We start from the raw sequence: 19,820 nt of genomic DNA on the forward strand, positions 1-19,820 counted from the left end.
AAATGTGGCCACAAGAGTGTTAACAAGGCAAATGTTGACGCCGCACGCAGCACGACGGGCGATGGACAAAAGACGATCACAAAAGCTCACCACGAGAACATTGTGATCAGGTGAGCTTCAAAGAACACACTTTCTTTGAAGCCAATTACAGCTCAGCTTTCGTCCGGGTTAAGCTCTCGTTCAAATAAGAACATGTCGCTGCCAATTTAGTCATGTTCAATTACCAACTGGTTTAATCATAGCATCGGGATGTTCTTAATGGCCGCGATAGTATATATTTCTCGTGTAGCGAATGAACTTACAATCAGATATTTTGGCATTCCTCGACATTTTGCGTGATTTTAATTGACAAATGACAAAGTAACACGCCACAGTATTTTGTTTATAATTTACTTTAAAAAACAACAACAATTTTTATGTTTGCATAAAAGGTACTTGCATTTTGTTCTCAGTGAGATGTTATCAATATACACGCCATAAAATGTCTGAATTAAGTCTTAAAGTTTTAAGTAAAAATAGAATTAGTTCATTAAATCAACGATTCTTCGTCACTGTTATTCATGGATGCACGATGCCATTTAACAACGCACATATATAAATTTGACACTCATAAAATAAGTAGCAATTTGATTGCATGTGCCAAAGTTATTTGTGTAATACCCCATACTGGAGCAATTGCTCGTTATTTGGCAATTGGAATACGTAAAGCATTGCACCGAGATGTTTTCTATTTCTTTTGCTTAGGCAATCGATGAAGGAAGTATAGCTTTAATGGACAGGTTGTTACTAATAGATGATTTAAAATTCGCCCGACCTTATTTTATTTGAATTCTGCATGACATTATATTTTCTTCAAAGTTTATCATTGATTAAGAACAATCTAGATCCGATGTCGAAAAAAAACGTGAACATCAAGTTATGCAGTAATACAGTAGTAATCCGAAATAGTACATACAAATGAACTTATTAATAGTAAGAAACCGTTAAGTTCACGTACTTTTCGTAGTTTAAAGAAAAAACGAACAGAAGACTGCTTCAAAAACATCGTATATTAATTGATTAAGTTCGGGGATACATGAGCATCATGCATGTGTTCGGCTAACATCCTTTCATTACAGATCAACGTCAGCCGCTATGCTCAATATAAAGACACTATAATATCCAATATGGACATGAACACAAAAGTGTAAAAATATAGTTCAATATTTTTTTATTACTTTCATAAAAGTCTACACAATGTACAAGACATGCATGTAAAATCTGTTTGTCTCATATATATAGCTCCACGTAATTTCAAGTTCATTTTCATAAACCTGAACATCTAATTTTCATTAAAAAAATTGAATTAAACAAATAAAACAAAGAAAAGCGTGTGGATTGAAAAAGTGCCAAAAATGAATATTACCATGATATTTTTCAAAGAAATCTTACATAATTTCTTAGATGATAGTATGTAAATGCGTGTTTCTGAACGTAAATGATACACAACGCAATTGAATTTGCAATCTGGTTGAAATATAAGTGCTCAATAATAAAAAAAAATATGAAATAAAACATAATAACTTCATCCAATGTTCCAACGCGATCCACACAGGCTGGTCTGTAGCTACCCTGACCGTATATATAATAAGACCCATTTTCGCACTACGTGGGTATTTGTTATGATATTTAATGAATATTTTGTACACATACTAATTTACTATAAGTAAGATTCTTTATTGACCTACTTATTAAAGCAATGAAAAGAAAGCGATGCGCACATAATGGTAACATATGCTTGTGTAATCAGAAATAAAAGCAATGAAACTTCTATAGTTGTATTTTTTGTGTGTGCTATTTGAAACATTTATATTCAAAGTTATATAAAATGGTCACAATGTACCGCATGTATATATTAAAGATGTGTTTCTAAATGTATCATCATACATCCTTAGCTTACGTTTAACTTAATGAATAATTATCAATTCCCGTATAACACACATAACAAACTCTAACTATTTGTAACAGCCATACCAAAATAAACAATGTCACGCATGTAGCCTAGAATGGTCATGCAGTCTGTATTCCTTTACACATCAACCTCATAATCAGTTCTAAAACAAATAATAATAAATAAAAACAAACATATATATTTTGCATACAAACATACATTTGAAGACGATATATAATGAAAAATAAATTTAAATATATATTTACATTTTTTTCTCTCATATTGTGCATAATCACACTTAATTGCGTATCACAAAGTCAAAACAACTTCGTAAGATAACAAGCACAATTTGTATAACATTTGTACATACATTTCTTACAATTTATACATGAAATACTTATGTGATGCAATAAATAAAAGGAATAATTCACGTAAATATATACAAATACACGCAACATAACCTGCAAACAGAATGCTTCAAACGGAAACCTTTGCTAAATATTTAACACGATGTTTTGTGAATGTTAAAAAACGATATATTTGATTCTTTCAGCAATTGAACTCCAACATAAGTAATTTATTGCAGCATAAAACTTCTTCTAAGGTAAGGAAGTGAATTTAGGTTAATGCTATATTCATTTTAATGAATTTTTCGTGTGCATAAATTGCTAATTCCTGGGTATATATGAGATGTGTGTTCCAATTTACATATCCATTTCATGCACTGGACATGTACGTGATTAAATGTCTTTACTTCATAATTATAGACTTCAATGAGTATATTATAAACAATATGCATTAATTAACATTAAAATACACCATTCCATATGAGAAATATTATTGTTATTGTTTTTATTATATTGGTATGTTGATAATAAATGAAACGAATGATACAACAGCAATTATTTATTCTATCAATTTATTTCGTTTTCGCATTAATTTTAACTTTATTCGTATACCATATAAAACATGAGCTTTTTAATGTTGAATACACATGTGATGTTTACGAGAGAAAAAAGCAATTTGTTATGTAAAAAAGCTATACATATGATTCTGATATTTATTTAAATCCCCTCCCATACCTATCGCGACACAAATAGACATTTTCAGAAAAGTTTTCTTTTAAAACAAGCTAATTAGTTTTGACTTGCTGATAATAAATTTAATAAATATTGTTCAGGATTTTTTTCTAAAGTTTCTTTATTCGTTTATCAGCCAAACAGGCACACAAAAGCCGGACCAAACTTAGCTAATTCCAGGATGCTCATACACATTCCAGAAAATTGTATTTCTCCTAACGTTATATACACGTTATAACGATGTTAATGTTATTAAAATGACCTGTTTCTCAAGATGTTTCAGTATATTTACAAAAAGCACCATTTCAAAATGATGTCCATATGACACGATATATTGTATATTTGATCAGTACTATTTGACGTTTACTTTAAAACAGCTTCTTTACTTGCTTTAATACAACTTTCAATATGCCTACACAAATTCATAAATCGTTACTTCATTCATTAACACACATGGCCCAGATCGATTGTCGACTTTGACTTTCTACAGTACATGTATATCCGTTTTCATTGCTTTGGTTTGTTAAATGCACTGTCAATCAACCTAAGTCGTTCTATTAATTCATACCAACTGTTGGACAACTTACACATATTTATTAGGAATACGACACTCATGGAAAATACAGACTAATGCAGCCTAAATCAAATATTGTTTCACACGATTGATATTTTCTGAACCTTAGGCGTTGGAACTTGTCTTGGATAGGTATGCGCATGCGTGCTTGTTGAAGGATGATGGTCATTGCTTGTCCGTGTATGATTGTCTCGCAAATCGTTCTGCCCATTCCCGTGAATGTTTTTATCCGGCTGAGTTCCTTTCTCGGTTTTATTATTCACACTTATTTCCATGCTATCGTTCAATTCAGTTTGATCCGCAGCGTGAATTGTCGAACGTCTGGTTTCCGGCTTGTCCATAGTGAGCAATCTGTCCGTGGTATTACTGCCGGAAGTAGCCGCGACGTATCGCACCTCCACGTTTTCCCCTTCAGGAGAGTCTCGGTCCCGTGGTCTGAACTTCTTCCGATGATATACGCCGCACACTAAAAGTAGCACTGCTAGAAACACCGATATGGATGTCCCTATCACGATATGAATCACTTGCACGTTGTCCTCTTTTGAGCCTAACAAATAATGTTAAGACACAAAATACATGGTTAATAAATATATATGAAACTAAGTCCTGCAGAAACATGTACATTTCAAGGTTTTACAAGAAATAAGACCACTTGTTAACATTTCTGCTGACATACAAATTCTAAGTGTATTTATTATTTTTGAAACGTAATATGGTATTTATAACAAACAGGTACACACTCTTAAAACTAATGTCTTTCAATTAAAATGAATAATCAATGATAATTCAGCGATAAGTTCGCGGAAAAAGACAATATACTAGATAAACATCTTTAATTTATTCCAACTTCGAACTAAGATTATTGAAATTGCTATCGATACAAATAACGGCAAAAACTATAGAACATCAAATAAGGGACGCACTATAAAAGAAACATGGGTGCAACATGTAAGCGTGCTTTAAGTTCAACGTGCATTACATGCTAGTAGTAAATATACAATTTTAACAAAAGCATTATCCATGAACCATATGACGTAGGTTTATTGAATGAACACATAATTAAACATTGATTAGGTATCGGTTGTGTTCATTAAAACACAAAACAATTGAGTGTGAGCAATTAAAACAAAGGCGGAGGTGAAGCTAAAACATATAAGACCGTTTAGAGGAGGAGCTAATGCATGAAAAAGAAAGGCGATGAGATGGAGCAAAAGTTGTTTACAGAGGCTAGGGATGGCATCGGAAGGTTTGGAAAGAAAGTCGAGAATGCATAGCTTAAAAATGTTAAACGAAGGCGAGGCAGTAAGGCTAACACACGTGGAACGGAGCCGCGAAGTAGAGCTTAAACAACATGGTGGTGAGTTGAAGCGATCACATGTATAATGAGGCGAGGAGGTGGGACGGATGGGTTTAAAACAAAGGCGAGACTTTGAGCTAACACATGTAAAACAACAAAGGCGAACTGTAAAACAAAGGAATGGAGGAAGAGCTAACAATTTGGATCAGGGGCGATATTACAACGTACGTACCGCGACTTCCTGCCTTCTCGGTACCTGAACACGAAGGCGATGAGATAAGAAAAGGTAGTTAATCAATCAATAAAATGTGGACGTATAATATTACTCTGAAGAAATCATATGCCAAAACATAGTTCTTTCAATCGAATATCATTAACTAATCGTGCTTTTATGTGTTGCAAGAAATAGTAATTTTAATTGCCGTATAAAATCTATATAAATGTATTACCCTATAAACACATTGACTTTTATGTTTAAGCTAAAACATTATTTAAATTTAAATAAAAGCTAACTCATTTGAAATAATTCGATTACTGCATAGTATTGACCATTTTCTATTACCGACAATCAGGTTCAATATTAAATAGAAGTTTGAAATAAACCAAGGCATTTAAATTTAAACGATACATGCTGTATTGCTTCTTATGAATATTGTTGCATTTCTACCTTTCTCGTACGAATAGTTGCTTCAAATTAGCAGTCACTTTTGCATTATTTTTCCCACTTAAATGTACAACTATTTTAATACTAGCTTACGGTGTGAGTATATGTATTGTATCTTGTCCCAAACCCAAGTTTCAGAGTTTAAAATTAATATATCGTCCTTTATATTTCGATATTATAGTGATCGATGGAGACATTGGTTTTAACTATTTCATGACAGCAGTACATGCAATGATAATATTATTTCTTGCTTTGGTCAAAAAATTGAAAAAACAACTTCTCGTAGCATTTAAACATATCCGTATACAGTATTGATTCGCAAAAATTACTTTCAACAAACTGATCCTTTCTGGATTTTTTTCTGGCTTTTTTTCTGGCTTTTATAAAGCAAATATTCAGAGTTCATATTTATTATAAATTATAAACAGAGAAAGACAAGGATGTTAATCTTAAAAGAAAAGCAAAACAACGTGGTTACATGATTGTTACTGTTATAAAAGCATGCGCCAACTTGTCCTACCTATATGGAAAGTATTACAGTTACAATAATATTTAAAACCAGTAATGGTAATGAAACTGCTCGGTAATCACACCCACCTACCAACAGAAGAATTTTAAGAAAACAGTGTGTTTGTTTCCAGGAAATTTGTTGAAGACTTTCATATGTTTAAATTCAAACAGTGCTAGCATTAAACGCAAAGCCAAAGGCACATCTCATGCATTACTAATCTACTAATGATATTGTTCAGGTTTCTATAAATGAAAGTTTGGTCACTGGCAACAAGTGTCCGAGATAGAATAAGAATCTTTTTCGTCATATTGTGTATTGTCAGTTATAATGGACAGTTATAATGGATATTAATTCCAGGACGATGGTCACAGTTTATCTTACAAGTGACATCTGTTTGCTTCATACCCTTTGTACGTTCTTGTCGGTTTCATCAGTAAGCAACTAAATTATTAGCGGCGGCGGCACACCCGTAGCTGTATTATTACCAGAGGGACTAATGAGCATGATTGGCTGTTGAAAATGTGACGGGAACGCACATTTCGATTTTGCTACACTTCTACAGCTATGAAAGCCAGACGGACATACAATGGTACAAAAACTAAGACTTACAAACTTCATCAGAGTTGTCACCAGCACCACAGTTTGGTAATCCATTACATCGGAGGTCCATCGATATGCAGAATCCCGTCACCTTGCACTTAAAACCGTAACAGGCGCCGACTAAAAACGAATACAGAGACGCTTAATCACTTTGAATTCTCGTTATACTTCTCGTTATAATTTATTTACAATATATATATCATGACGGTTTCGTATTATAAACTTTGGCCATACGTTTGCAAGAAAGTTTTTCAAATACAGACTTTAAATTCTTTCATTCATTTAACAAACGTAAAACTATTAATACTTCAAGTACAAATACTCATAGTTATGTTAATTTATTGCAACTAGGCATTTTGTCTCTGCAATAAGTGCATATTTATTTGACAATGCGGACACGTTTAATGTGCTTCATAGGCCCATTGAGATATAGATCGGCTTTGACGAGCATTTTGTGTGTGATTAAATGCTTGTATAAGGGCGAGGTTTGGTTAGTCCTTAAACCGATGGACGCCCCACTTTGTCCCATTGACCGTTTGAAGGCGATGCTCTTATGGTTAATCTTTATATAAGCCGCGTTCTTGGAAAACTGGGTTTAAGGAATATGCGTAAAGCGTCGTCCCTGATTAGCCTGTGCAATCTGCACGGGCTAATAAGGGGCGACACTTTCCATGTATGTGGTATTTTTTGTTTGTAAAAAGTCTCTTCTAAGCGAAAATTCAGTTTAGGCGGAACGTATCGTATCTGATAAGCATGTGCGGACAGCACAGACTAATCTGGGATAACACTTTACGCACATGTATTTAGGTCAGTTTTCACAGAACGCGGCTAATATGTTTATATTGGGTATTCTGTTGTAAACGTAGTGGATAAAAACAATAAGTGCTCTTTCTGGAGTTTCATCGTTTGATACATTAAATTGAATTTTTATTATAATTCATACTCATTGATAAAAGACGACTCTGATATAATACGCGTCGTTGTTTGCCGTGCAAAATGAAGAAACCACAAACACTACCTGACACATGTATTTCAGTCCATGTTAATTGGAAGCCTTTGAACCCTAGCACGTTTGCTGACGTAAGAAACCTGAAAAAGACAGCAATTATAAAAAGGATGGCAAAAATAATGATGAAACGAGTATAATGTATGTATACAAGTAAAGTTAGTGTCTTTATCTTGAATGTATTAATATATTTATGTTAAATTGCTATACATGGTATATTGCTTGTTTATATATTTTTTTAATTCCATTTATCGAAATATTATTCAAATGCAAAACTTTTATTTTAAATGAACGGAACATTAATTCCAACGTGTACATACATGTGGTCTATACACGATATGTTTTTTCCTTACAAACGACCCATCTCGATATGAAATACTTTATTAGACGCTACGATTATAACCTAACACAAATCGGAAGGTAATATATATATATATATATATATATTGATGTTTATAAAGTAATATGGTTCATTTTAAAGATAATCAAACTAAAATACAAATGGTTTCAAATCTGTTAGTAAAAACTATGAAAAACTTAACAATATATATATATATCATTTATTTATATATATATATATATATATATATATATATATATATATATATATATATATATATATATTTATTTATTTATTTATATACATTTTAGAACTACGATCTATAAATCTACGGAGATATCGAAGTTGCTTACATTGGAAAACATTAACGAATGAACCAGTTGAATGAGTTATCTTTACACTTATATTATTAACATACATGTTATGCAAACCGGCCTAATTTACTAATTATCATTAAAACAGCTAAAACATTCGAAGATCAAATATTTCATGGTCTAAAACGAACATTGACATTAAACATTAAACCAATAACCAAATTACGATAGTAATCAACATTGCGTTCCGATTTTTAAATTTTGCAAATCTGCGATTACAAGCAAAATAATAAAATGATATTTCAGACAATCCCCAAAGCGAGATTTGCATGCTATTGTAAGAAAGTGTTTGTGTAATTATTCACAATAGGACGCGCAAAGGGCAAATAGAAAACACCTGAACCTACTGGAGAATCGCCGTATCATCCCTAGATTCCACTGCTTGTTTAGAAAGATCGTCACCTTCGATGGTTCCGCATATTTCCCGCATGTCTCGTCCTTTTTGGATCCGTAACACAGCATCCTTGCAGCCTTTCGCTGAAATGACATAATGCCATAATTGAACAACCTAGTGTTTACTTAACAGTCAGTCACACTTTCGTTAAAATTTCAAATATAATGTTGAACTGATTTTGAACGTTGATGTGGACGTTATTGCTAAAAACAAAACAAAACATACATCAACTACTCAACTTCACTGTTTTGTCACATATACTACTAATTATACAAAACATATAAATGTAAACAACTCTAACCGATGTAGTGGGAAAATAGCGCATTCGTTTTTGCATCATTTTAACTCATCATCATGTGTCTTATTATTAGTTAAAACATAAATAGTTTTTCTTCAAACGGTTCACGTGTCGCATTTCAAAATGACATCGATACAATTTACCAATTAAAAAAGCATTAAAATAAAAATATGAAATTGCCAATAAAGTAAAGTGAAATGATCAGACTTCATCATTTTTCTATTATTATAGTGAAATAATCAGGCTATCTTTAACTTGTATTTTTAAGTCATTAATCCGAAAAGCAAGACGTAAATGAATATCTTTATTCGTTATTCATTTATTTTATATAATATAGATACATTTTTGGATGTCGACAATTCTTTTGAAACAAAGGTCCTCGTCTGATATTTCACTAACGTAGTTTAAATGATAATACGAAGTAGAATTCCATTTAGCTGATTTTCTCATACTTTTCATGTCTCCTTCTGTTTTGAATGTCTCAAGCTGAATAAGAATCTTGTTATGTGGCTTGCTTGCGACTATCTTCCATTCGCAGTACGTTCTGCTTTCGTATTTCAGCGGAAATCTTGGACTTTTCAGGACGCCACCTTTCCCATCACTGCGTATCAGGTTACCGCATCCTTTATTATATAGGTATGATATACACGACTATGTTGCCGACACAAAAATGCATAGAACACACATTGACTAGCATGGTTTGAAAACTTCATATTTGTAACTCAGTCTTGTATGACGATTATCCGCATATCTGGATACGATACTATAAAAAGGCGATACTATTTTTATTCTTTACAATAATTGCTTACTAACAGGGTTGTATTGAGAAAAATCACAACACCTACCATGTAGTGTTTAGAATTGATAACAGTTATTTAAAATGTTTTAGGTACTTTTTGGGGTTCGATCGTTTGTACATAGCAGGCTTACTTCGTATGTAGTATTTTAAAGGTATCCAACACAAATTTACAGCAATACACAACGTGTAAGATAATTTATTATATATGCTTTTTCGAGATTATATTTGCTTGCTCACATACAAGACAGCCAAACCTATTACCACGCCTTTTTTATACCAAGTTCATCGGTATGCCTAACCTGTGCATAGCCCATTACGGTATGTTGTTTGATAACGCACACATTAATAAACTCACCTTTTTGTATGTCCTCCTTTGCAACAAACTCGTATCTAGCAAGAAAACCCTGAGAGCTGCTGTTCTGCATGGAGCGGAACCTCCACTCAAGTTCCCGCTCCGCCAAAATGGGCGCCGGGAAAAGGTCACAGTAGCGGGCCTTCATGAGATACTTGCCCTCGCCAAGCTGTATATTGTCCCTCTCATTGAGCTGCAAAAAGTCCCGCGTGTCTAGGCACCTGAAAATGAGTACACCATATAAAGAGGGGTACAGCAAACGTTTGGGCATATTGATATCGCTGCAGTTGTCATTGCTAAAGAACTAATTTTTAAAACTAATTGTTTTTAATTTATAAATGCAATCATAAAGTAAGCAACTAATCTTTTGAGTTTCATGCCAAGAACGATCTAAAAGGTTTCAAGCAAATTTTAGTATTTGAATGAATACTCCAGTGCATATTCATCTATATATATATATCACTAAATACGTATGGAGCGCGATTTTATTTTATCAACCGCAATCTAAATCAATTCAATAATTGAGATATAAATAAGTAACAACAATAAACGAGGAGGAAACTCACTCTGGTGATTTAAGTTCTGGGGTCCGTTCCGGACCCAATGAGAATGAGTCGAAAGAGATGAGCAACTTTTCGTTCGTTCGTAGCTGAAATATGTAGACGCATTCGATATTCGGCGGGTAGTTTTCCGGGTGGCGAGGGGAGTTGAATGAGCCTGATGAATTGTCATCGCTCGTGAACAAGAACATACACTCGCCCTCGTGACCGGGGATGGTCCGGCCAGGTATGCCGTAATCTGTAAAACACAGAAGAAACAGCAATAAATAGAGCTAACCAGTCGGCGTTGCCTAGTGTAATGAATCATTATATGTTATTTGGGTAAAAACTGTTTTAATCCATACAAACCAAAGATTACGTGGATGGAATAGGTCGATTAGATTGTTATCATTATTATAAAGCAACTAATTTAATTCGTGGCTCTTTCGTTTTTTCTTTCAAATTTAAGTATGCCTCAGGCCATTGTGTTTTATTCCGTAATTATTTGTTATAATTCAGTATAGTTATATTCATTTATTTTGTGCTGAACGCATGTTTAAGTATGAAACTGTGCTTAATTTCTTCTAAACTAACTAAAGATCAGTTTCAGACAGGTCAGCTGAATTAAATGTTAACATTGAAACTTAATACTGTCAGACATGTTTAAGTAAAAGCACAATACCGTACTTTTAAAATTATTCAAAAGCCTTGGTTACTATCTGTTAGTTAAAATGAAAATGCATTTCTATCATGATTATATTAGAATCTCAAAAACGTACACAATATACATTAATTGAAATTAATACGGCAATACAAAGTGATACAGAAGGTGAAAATCATAACAGCACGTGCCAAACAAACGGTGAAAAAGACAGCAAAGCGAAAACAAGCACTATAAAATCAATTAAAGATTTTCAAAGCATATGAACGGCAGTAAGAAATAATGAATGCATGTGTAATGTTGGTCGGGCTAACATGAATTCGTAAAATAACATGCCTAGTACTAGTTTTATAGATCCCCATGTGCAAAACAGAACTACAAGTATAAACGCATTCGAAATGACAATCTAGTCATACTATGAAGACTAATATAAGTGTGAACCCTAGAGCCTTTTGTGGATTACACATTCTTGCTCGAAAAATCTAGCAAATCGTACTTGCTTCATACAAACACATAATTAAGGCAACAGAACGTCTGCAAAATCTGAACAGTGGAATTGCAATCTTGTATTCCATGTTTCAGTAATAAAAAATGTATCGCTGACCAGAACAGATTCACTTATATCACAATGTTTTATGCAACTCCAACAACGTCTAAAAGCAGATTGAAAAGCGAATCAAATACTACACTTCCCTGATATAAACAAATCGTTGTTGATCGGAGAGGTGTCTGAAACAAGAAGTTTTAACGAATGAACGTTAAGTGTTCGTAGTGTCCTGCAGGTGATTTACAATAATGTTTACTCAGACTAAGAGTTATAATATTATTGAGATTTTTTGTTTGAATAAACATACTTTACCTTTATAGATAAAAAAAAACATAACTCATACTAATGTATATTGATGCAATGGCTTTTATTAAACCGGTAAGTTGTTTCAAAGTCTTTAAATAAAACAAATACTTAACCGTGTGTTTAGTTGTCTTAATTGCTAATTTTATCAAGTAATTTCGTTGTTAGTTATAAAAACTAATACTATCCCAAAATATTTCCCGTAATAAATACATACAAACAATCTATATCGGAATTTGCATGAGATTACTGAGCATAAAGACTTATATTTACCAGCAGTTGAAATAAGGAATGAAGAACACTTATGTTGCTTTTGGTTAACGAAATGCACATAGCAGTTAGTTGAATTGTAACATGCATCAATAATTTGTTGGGTTACACCTCATGCATAAATTAACAAGCTCTTAACAACATGGCAAATACCACAATGCTCATATATAGGAATTATGATCTTTGACTGTTTTTTAAGGAATGTTTTAATTTGTACGCATGTTTACATGTAACATTTATGCTTTAAAAAAACTTATTAAAAACAAATACGTTTTAGGGTTAGGTAGGAAATGGGTGTATTGTTTAACGCAACGCAAAAACGTAGCAGATCAGCTACTATTAACAGAAAACAAAACAGGTAACGCAAAAAACTAATAACAGACGTTCAACATCATGGCCAGCACAACACTTTAGCTACCTGATAGGAACTGGTAATCCACCATAAAGCGAGCGGAGGTTGCTTTATTAGTATTGAAATTCAGAATCATCCGAGGGTCCTTACTGGTCAGATTTGGTGGCCAAAGGACCCCGCAGAATCGTTCGTTAATGACATCTGGTCGTCTATGACCTTCCAGGGTCACCCCCAAGGAGCCTTCGAGACAACTTAAATAAAATTATTAAATAATATTATACTGGTAAAGTTACATATGCGTTTTAAATATGGCGTCATGGTGTTTGTAAATTGGAATGCTGTCAACCCAAACCCTCCGAAAGAGTATAAGATGTATGAAATCATAGATTTAAAATTATTCGTCGATTTTAAAATAACAGCACGGATCAAGATTGCATTACAATTAACATACCGTACATTATATGCATTGATTGCACTACACATTGCATCGTGTTCTTCAAACAATGTACATAATGAAAAATGAGAAAAAAGCGCACACGTACACACGTAATGGAAAAAATCATATTTATAGTTTAAACCTATTTATTTTAGCTCGATTGCATAGAAAGTAATTCCTACTTATTTGAAATGCTCTCGAGTCCGTTTCCTGGGCCTAGAACCAGTACTTGGTGTCTATATGGGAGATCGAAAGAACGCTCTCACAGCGGGGATCGAACCCGTGACCTCCCGATCGCTAGGCGGACATCATATTTATATACAGTAGGTAACATATTCATCGTTTTATTCTCTGGAAATCATTAGTAGTAAAATGTATTATTCTTCGATGCAAATCTGTTTAACAGTCATATTTTGTTAAAACTTGTTTAACGTATCGGTTTCAATACAATTGTATGCCTGATGTGTACGTTATATTACCTCGGGAGTTCTCCAGATATGACGAAGTCTTTGAAAGAGATCTTCACCTTTTCGAGTCGTCCTGCGTTCATTTCTCCATCAAGGTAGAATCGGCATATAGTGTCCCTCGGGAAGATTGGGTATCCAGGAGAGTCTATCGTCCCACTTGAGCCGCCCTTCGACCGTATTCGCACATCACACTCTGAAACACGATCCTGATATTAAAACACCCTAAACCATTTGAACTCATCAGCAAGTAATGTTAAGTTATATGCTTCTTTTCACGAAATTACTGTACATGTATCGTTCACTTATTTTGAGACTTGAATATAAAGGCATCATTGTCTACCATATTTCATATCATAATTTTATCTTGAACACTATTTCAAAAAAGAGAAATAATTTACAATACTTAGCAGAGATAGCTAATTCAATGTTTGTTGGGAATTTATGACTACCGAATATAAGTTCGATGCTGAGACTTTAGTACGTATCGCAATATCGGAAGATACTTCTGCCATCATTTAGATCATAGTTGATTTCATGTTTTGTTACAAGAATTGTCCACTATGAATTTGGCGCAGTAAATCGGACGCTAAGAGCAACCAAGTCAATCACTTCCAAAAATAATTATGATGTCCAGACAGAATATATTTGTCTGAAGAGTTTTAGTTCCCAAGTGAATACTGCAGATTCAGCTCACGTACGAGTATTTGATGTAAAAAAATGAGGGCCTGGATAAGATAAGTTTCAATAATCATTATCTGTCATTAGTCCCTCATGGGAAATAATGAGTCATGAACCAATACAGACATAATTTGGATTTAGTCGTCCAACATTTTGACCAGTTGTTTGCATTTGCATAATTCAAATATTTTAACACGTTTGATGAATTTTGAGTATTTTTTTATTTGAATTATCGAGAAAGGTTTGACAGTCATTTAACATCTTACCTTGGTGACAGCATTATCGTTGGTGAAGGAAATTGTTTCTTCGGGTAAAAACAAATTGGTTTGTATTTGTTTTGTAGTATAAATGGAAACAAAAGAGAAGAAAAATCATCAGCAACGATTTCAAGTGAAAACAATCTTTTTCAATTCGTTGTCTGTCGTCTAAAGTTACAGAAGGAATTTTTAACAGTGACACTAAAAACCATTATGTACATAATGTGCTTGATATAGAATTTTACCTGACGTTACTTAAACATAATGTTTTGCATCTTTTCTAATTGTTTATACTTTAAACCATTTTATTTAAGCCCGATTGCATATTAAGCCTAAGGCTTATTTCAAACACCCTCGATTCCGTTTCTTGAGACTAGAACCAATACTTGTTGGATTTGAGAGAAATCTAAAGAACGCTCCCACCGTGGGGATCGAACCCATGACCTCCTGGTCGTTAGGCGGACACCATCTCCACTACGCCAAGGCGACCTTCTTGTTTTAGCTCATGTTTTGGTAGTTTTAACCCGTTTCATCGTGTTCAAATTCCAGTTATTAATAATGGATTGAATACCATGCTTAATGTCCAGAAACAATCGCTGTATCAAACATTAATCGCACATAGGTCTTGATATCGCCCCAGTACACTATATATGTTGTCAACATTTCTAGACAATTGTAATACATTTAAGTCCATCACATCTGCTTAATATTTGTCACAGAACCCTGTCGTAAAGAGAACGAATCAAATAATCACAAATTGTTTGTCTCGTGTGTAAATCTATTTTTATCCACTTCTATAAATTATTGTTACTGATAATATCGTTAGCCATACACTTTCTGATTTTATTGTGTATAGTCATAATAATAATAAGCATGATATTGGATATTGTTGTTCATGTCATGTTCATCGTTTATAAAAGAAAGAGCGAACAGTACATTATGCCATTAAATAGTACGAGAAATTGCATGGGTCACTTTCGTCCATTCTTAACAATGTCCATTGCAGACTATTTAGGATGGCTTCCAGTTTATTACCAGGTCGTTTTCACACAGTCTGAAGGGAAATCCTTAAATAGTGTCACAACAAGTTCTTGTTTTATTGAAAACGTTGCCAATTATAAAATTTGTTCGTATGAAATATGTTTAAGTCACGCTTACCTAGGTATGAACAAAATAACCCCTTACTAATTGTTTTATATTTTTAAGTAACTTTATCATACTTTTGATAAGAGATATAAATAGACTGATTAAATAATTATAAAATACCACAACAAATATGCTCTGTATTAATATTTATATATGTGTTATGCATATTGGCAATTCGCTCCATGACATATAACCCAGTGCTGTTAGGAGTTTTTTATTGAGTGTGAAAGGTGGGATATAATTGTATTCCTATTGTGCCATCCAATCGTGATCGAAGGGATAAACCTTCACATATTCAAGAGGTTAAATATTCAAGATCTGAGAAAATAAGCTATGATAGGTCTCGCTAAAACAAGTTCATGACAAACGCTCAGCCGGAGCCATACACTTAGCCGTAGCCTGGTATTTAAATTGAATGCGTTTTAATTCCCTTTTATTATTGTTTCATTTGAGCTGCAATGCTACGAGGTTAAATTTTATTTACACTTATATCAAGCATGAATTAAGCTGGGCCAAGTGTGAGGTTGAGCGCTCTTAAACCGGTTTAAACCCCCAATGCTTTGCATTGACCGTTCCAAGGCGGTGGCCCCAGCTTTATTCTTCAATTTGTGTATGTTGTTTCGTATTGTGCTGTTTCGTACTGTTTTGGCAAATTGGACACTTGTCTTAAACAAAGGACCAACTCATTGTGTATAATGATAATGCAAAACTGCTCCAGCAGCTGGAATTTCATTTCTTTATATTGTTCAATGACCATACGTGTGGTTACTCTACATGTGCGAGTAGACGATAAAGCCTAATTAAACGCATTTAGACAGTAAAGTAAGCCGGATAAGAATCTTCATACCTGTTTCACATTAAATTATGAAAACAAGCCATATAAAGCCTAAAATCGGTGGCAACAACCATTATGCAAACATAAATGTATTTATGATTGGGCATGATAGCAGTTGCTTTTATTTGGATCTATGGTCTCATTGAAAACTAAAAGAGAAAAACTGTTATAAAAATAGTGAACGGTTAAAGCTAGCATGCTGCGTATATGATTTTGTAATTAATTGTTAAACAAAACGCGAGGAAAAAACTGGATGCATACACCTTAACCATAAACCATCAGTTGTCTGGCATTCTCGATGAAATTAAAACACCTCACCTGTACCAGTAACATGTGTTGCCTCTGGAGACTTTTTGATATCTGAAAGAGAAAAAAACTATTTACAAGCTTATTTATTTATATATGTTGCTCTTTATTAATTAGTATATGAACACACGTTTTATTATTTCATCATATTGTAAAATCAAAAATATTCATATTTACCATGTATCTTCGTCAATCTCATGTTGTTATAAAACCTAGTTATACGTTAATATGTCCTTTATTTGAAGCATCAAAAACGTGACAAAGAAACGTTAGTTACTTATTATATATATTAATGAACTTAAAGTTTAAACTGTATTCAGAAAAAAGTTTACTTTTCATTGCAACCGTGTGTTTTCTTCGTCGTGTTTTCTTTCAGATGAGTAAAAATCTTAACACTAATAAAAACAATAAATGTATAAGCGTGGTTCCATTTCTGAACAGCGAAGAAAGGTAAATAGTCACGCAAAAGTAGTATTACAACGTGTATAATACGCAATACCATTACTGAAATGAATTTTACTTTGAACATACTTGATTTAACAATACTGACCTAAAATTCTATCAAATCGAGAACGGTTTCATACGATTCCGTTTGCTTGATTGTTACACACATTTTAAATTACACATTGTATTTTGCCAGTGAAATTAACATACGGTTAATAAACGATAGGACTTAAAGTTTACATTAACGAAGCCGATTATTTTCGTGAATAATATTCAAGAACTAAAAGTAAGATGATTTACATTTATAAGTAACCTTGTGCACTAGATTTGCATCGTTAACTATATGCAATCAATTAAGTAAACCCGACATCGTAACAGTGTAAATAGTTTCTTCTATGATATTTACATATGTTTTCCATTGTAATTACACTTAATTTGCCTTGTTTATAAGGGATTGTCCCATCTGATTAACCGACCTTGGTTTCGCAGAACTTTTTCCACAAAGTATGTGCATCTTATTTGACACAAATTAAGTAGCTTCGTTGACCGCTGATTGACTGCCTCAGAGGCAATTACCGCTAAGGTCTGACATGTTCAGATACAGTAATTTTCGCAGAAACATCTAAACGACCTCAATTGGTATAGCCGGCATTTGCTTTTAAGTTCTTGTATGCCCTTGCATTTGCATATAACATAACTCCGTTATGTCATCCGTTGATTTGTAAAGGCTTTCGTAAATAAATTGCTCATGGACATGCAGGAAATTCTATCTAAGATGTTAGCCCTTGGCAGCTTAAAGAAAGTTTTGAAAACATATTTTCTCTATACATGATAATCCTAGTTATATCAATATTCCAGTACCCCAACATGTAGTAGAGTAAAGTTTTATACTTTGATATTTAAACTTCGATATATAAATTGTATAACTACACGCTTTAGTGACACTGTACGGTTGTAAAGATACCTTATACATTCAGACGAATACATTTTAAGATATTATTCGCCTTAGAGGGACATCGAAAGTCTCACTTACATCTTATCCCCGCCAATATTGATTCATTTCCGTGTGATTATGATTTGATAAGTCTACCAAGTGCGTTACTTTTGTCTCAGACACACCGTAATGTACAGGACGCAATAACATACGCTTGAGTAATTGAACCATATTTGATCCAACGCGAAATTATATCGTTCAACTAAATAGAACTAAAAACTATTTTGGGCATTATTTCTAGTTTAAACAAGCAAGAATTGTATGGTTGTCTGTATCCTGAAGAAATTACTTTATATATTTGTATTGCTCATAAGTACACATGCGCATGTTTCAATCTCCATATTTGTATGAAATAGATTGACGTATAACTAAAATAATGCACAGGAAATATTCACCAATATCACAGAAAAAAGCATAGAATAGTAAATATTGACCCCGAGAAAAGTGATACCTCTACCGAGGCTTACGACCGAGTTTGAACTATGGTTGAGGTAACATATAAATACTAAAATATGTCAATTATATTGATTTTATTACACCGAACACACATTCTGTAATTTAAAGTAATTAAACGTTACTGGAGTGTAGTTATTCTTTTCAAACTGGTACTTGCAGATTTTATCTTAAAATCAAGCACTCATCGACCATGATATGTGTATATAAGCGCCTAACGAATATTACAAGATAACGAAGTATTTTTTTTCAAGTACATTCTCATTCTAAACAGTAACAAAACTTTGTTAGATCATTTAATACTTTATTTCGATTGCGCTCACCACAGCCTTTAAATGATTTATAACATATGAACCTTCATATTTGAATAAAATAAACCTTATATCGAAAGCCGAAATATTGTAAACAATTATTACACTTTGAATTACAATGTTGATTCGGCCAAAGAGCTCACTGTTAACTGATAATTGCACATTAAAAACCGAACATAGGCGCACATACATCAATTAACTCGTTAAACTTAAAAAAAAACGGAAATAAAATTTTAATCCGAGAGGACAAATATATGTATATTTGAAATTTATGTCTTTTTTGCCACTTACCAAAACGTATTAACTTGCTGCTGAATTCATATGAAATGTTAAAGCCACGTCTGTCGAATTTGTAGTCGGCGACGTTATCCAATGAGGTTTCGTCAAAACTAACACGTCCGCTGCGTGTTACGAATTCGATGTAGAGAAACTCCCGCGATGAAAACAAAGTGATATTGTCATACTTCCCACAGAACACACCAATTGTTTCTGGAAACATACTTGGCCGGCCGTCCTTTATGATAACGTAATCAAATGGACAACTGAAAATATATCAGATAGCGAAGCATGAACTTATGGGTATTCCGCATCAGTTAAGTTGTC

The 19,820-nt window shown here is 33.3% G+C and overlaps 1 protein-coding gene across 3 annotated transcripts in view; it reads right to left on the minus strand.

The window, feature by feature from the left end:
• Positions 1 to 1,193: 1,193 nt before the first annotated feature.
• LOC127852273 (cubilin-like) overlaps positions 1,194 to 19,820 on the minus strand; it is a 104,159-nt gene continuing 85,532 nt past the window's right edge. For 2 of the 3 annotated variants that reach the window (XM_052386166.1, XM_052386165.1), the window contains exons 6-17: positions 19,509 to 19,759; positions 17,028 to 17,069; positions 13,806 to 13,986; positions 12,957 to 13,141; positions 10,785 to 11,016; positions 10,222 to 10,439; positions 9,520 to 9,690; positions 8,723 to 8,852; positions 7,674 to 7,744; positions 6,665 to 6,775; positions 5,113 to 5,136; positions 1,194 to 4,130 (exon numbers count right to left, since the gene is read on the minus strand). In XM_052386166.1, the coding sequence (XP_052242126.1) occupies positions 3,664 to 4,130; positions 5,113 to 5,136; positions 6,665 to 6,775; positions 7,674 to 7,744; positions 8,723 to 8,852; positions 9,520 to 9,690; positions 10,222 to 10,439; positions 10,785 to 11,016; positions 12,957 to 13,141; positions 13,806 to 13,986; positions 17,028 to 17,069; positions 19,509 to 19,759 (2,083 nt within the window). In that variant the 3' untranslated portion in view covers positions 1,194 to 3,663. The remainder of the gene's footprint in view (positions 4,131 to 5,112; positions 5,137 to 6,664; positions 6,776 to 7,673; positions 7,745 to 8,722; positions 8,853 to 9,519; positions 9,691 to 10,221; positions 10,440 to 10,784; positions 11,017 to 12,956; positions 13,142 to 13,805; positions 13,987 to 17,027; positions 17,070 to 19,508; positions 19,760 to 19,820) is intronic. The other variant, XM_052386167.1, reaches the window with a different exon arrangement.

Source organism: Dreissena polymorpha, chromosome 12, assembly GCF_020536995.1.
Source record: "Dreissena polymorpha isolate Duluth1 chromosome 12, UMN_Dpol_1.0, whole genome shotgun sequence".
NCBI lineage: Eukaryota > Metazoa > Mollusca > Bivalvia > Myida > Dreissenidae > Dreissena > Dreissena polymorpha.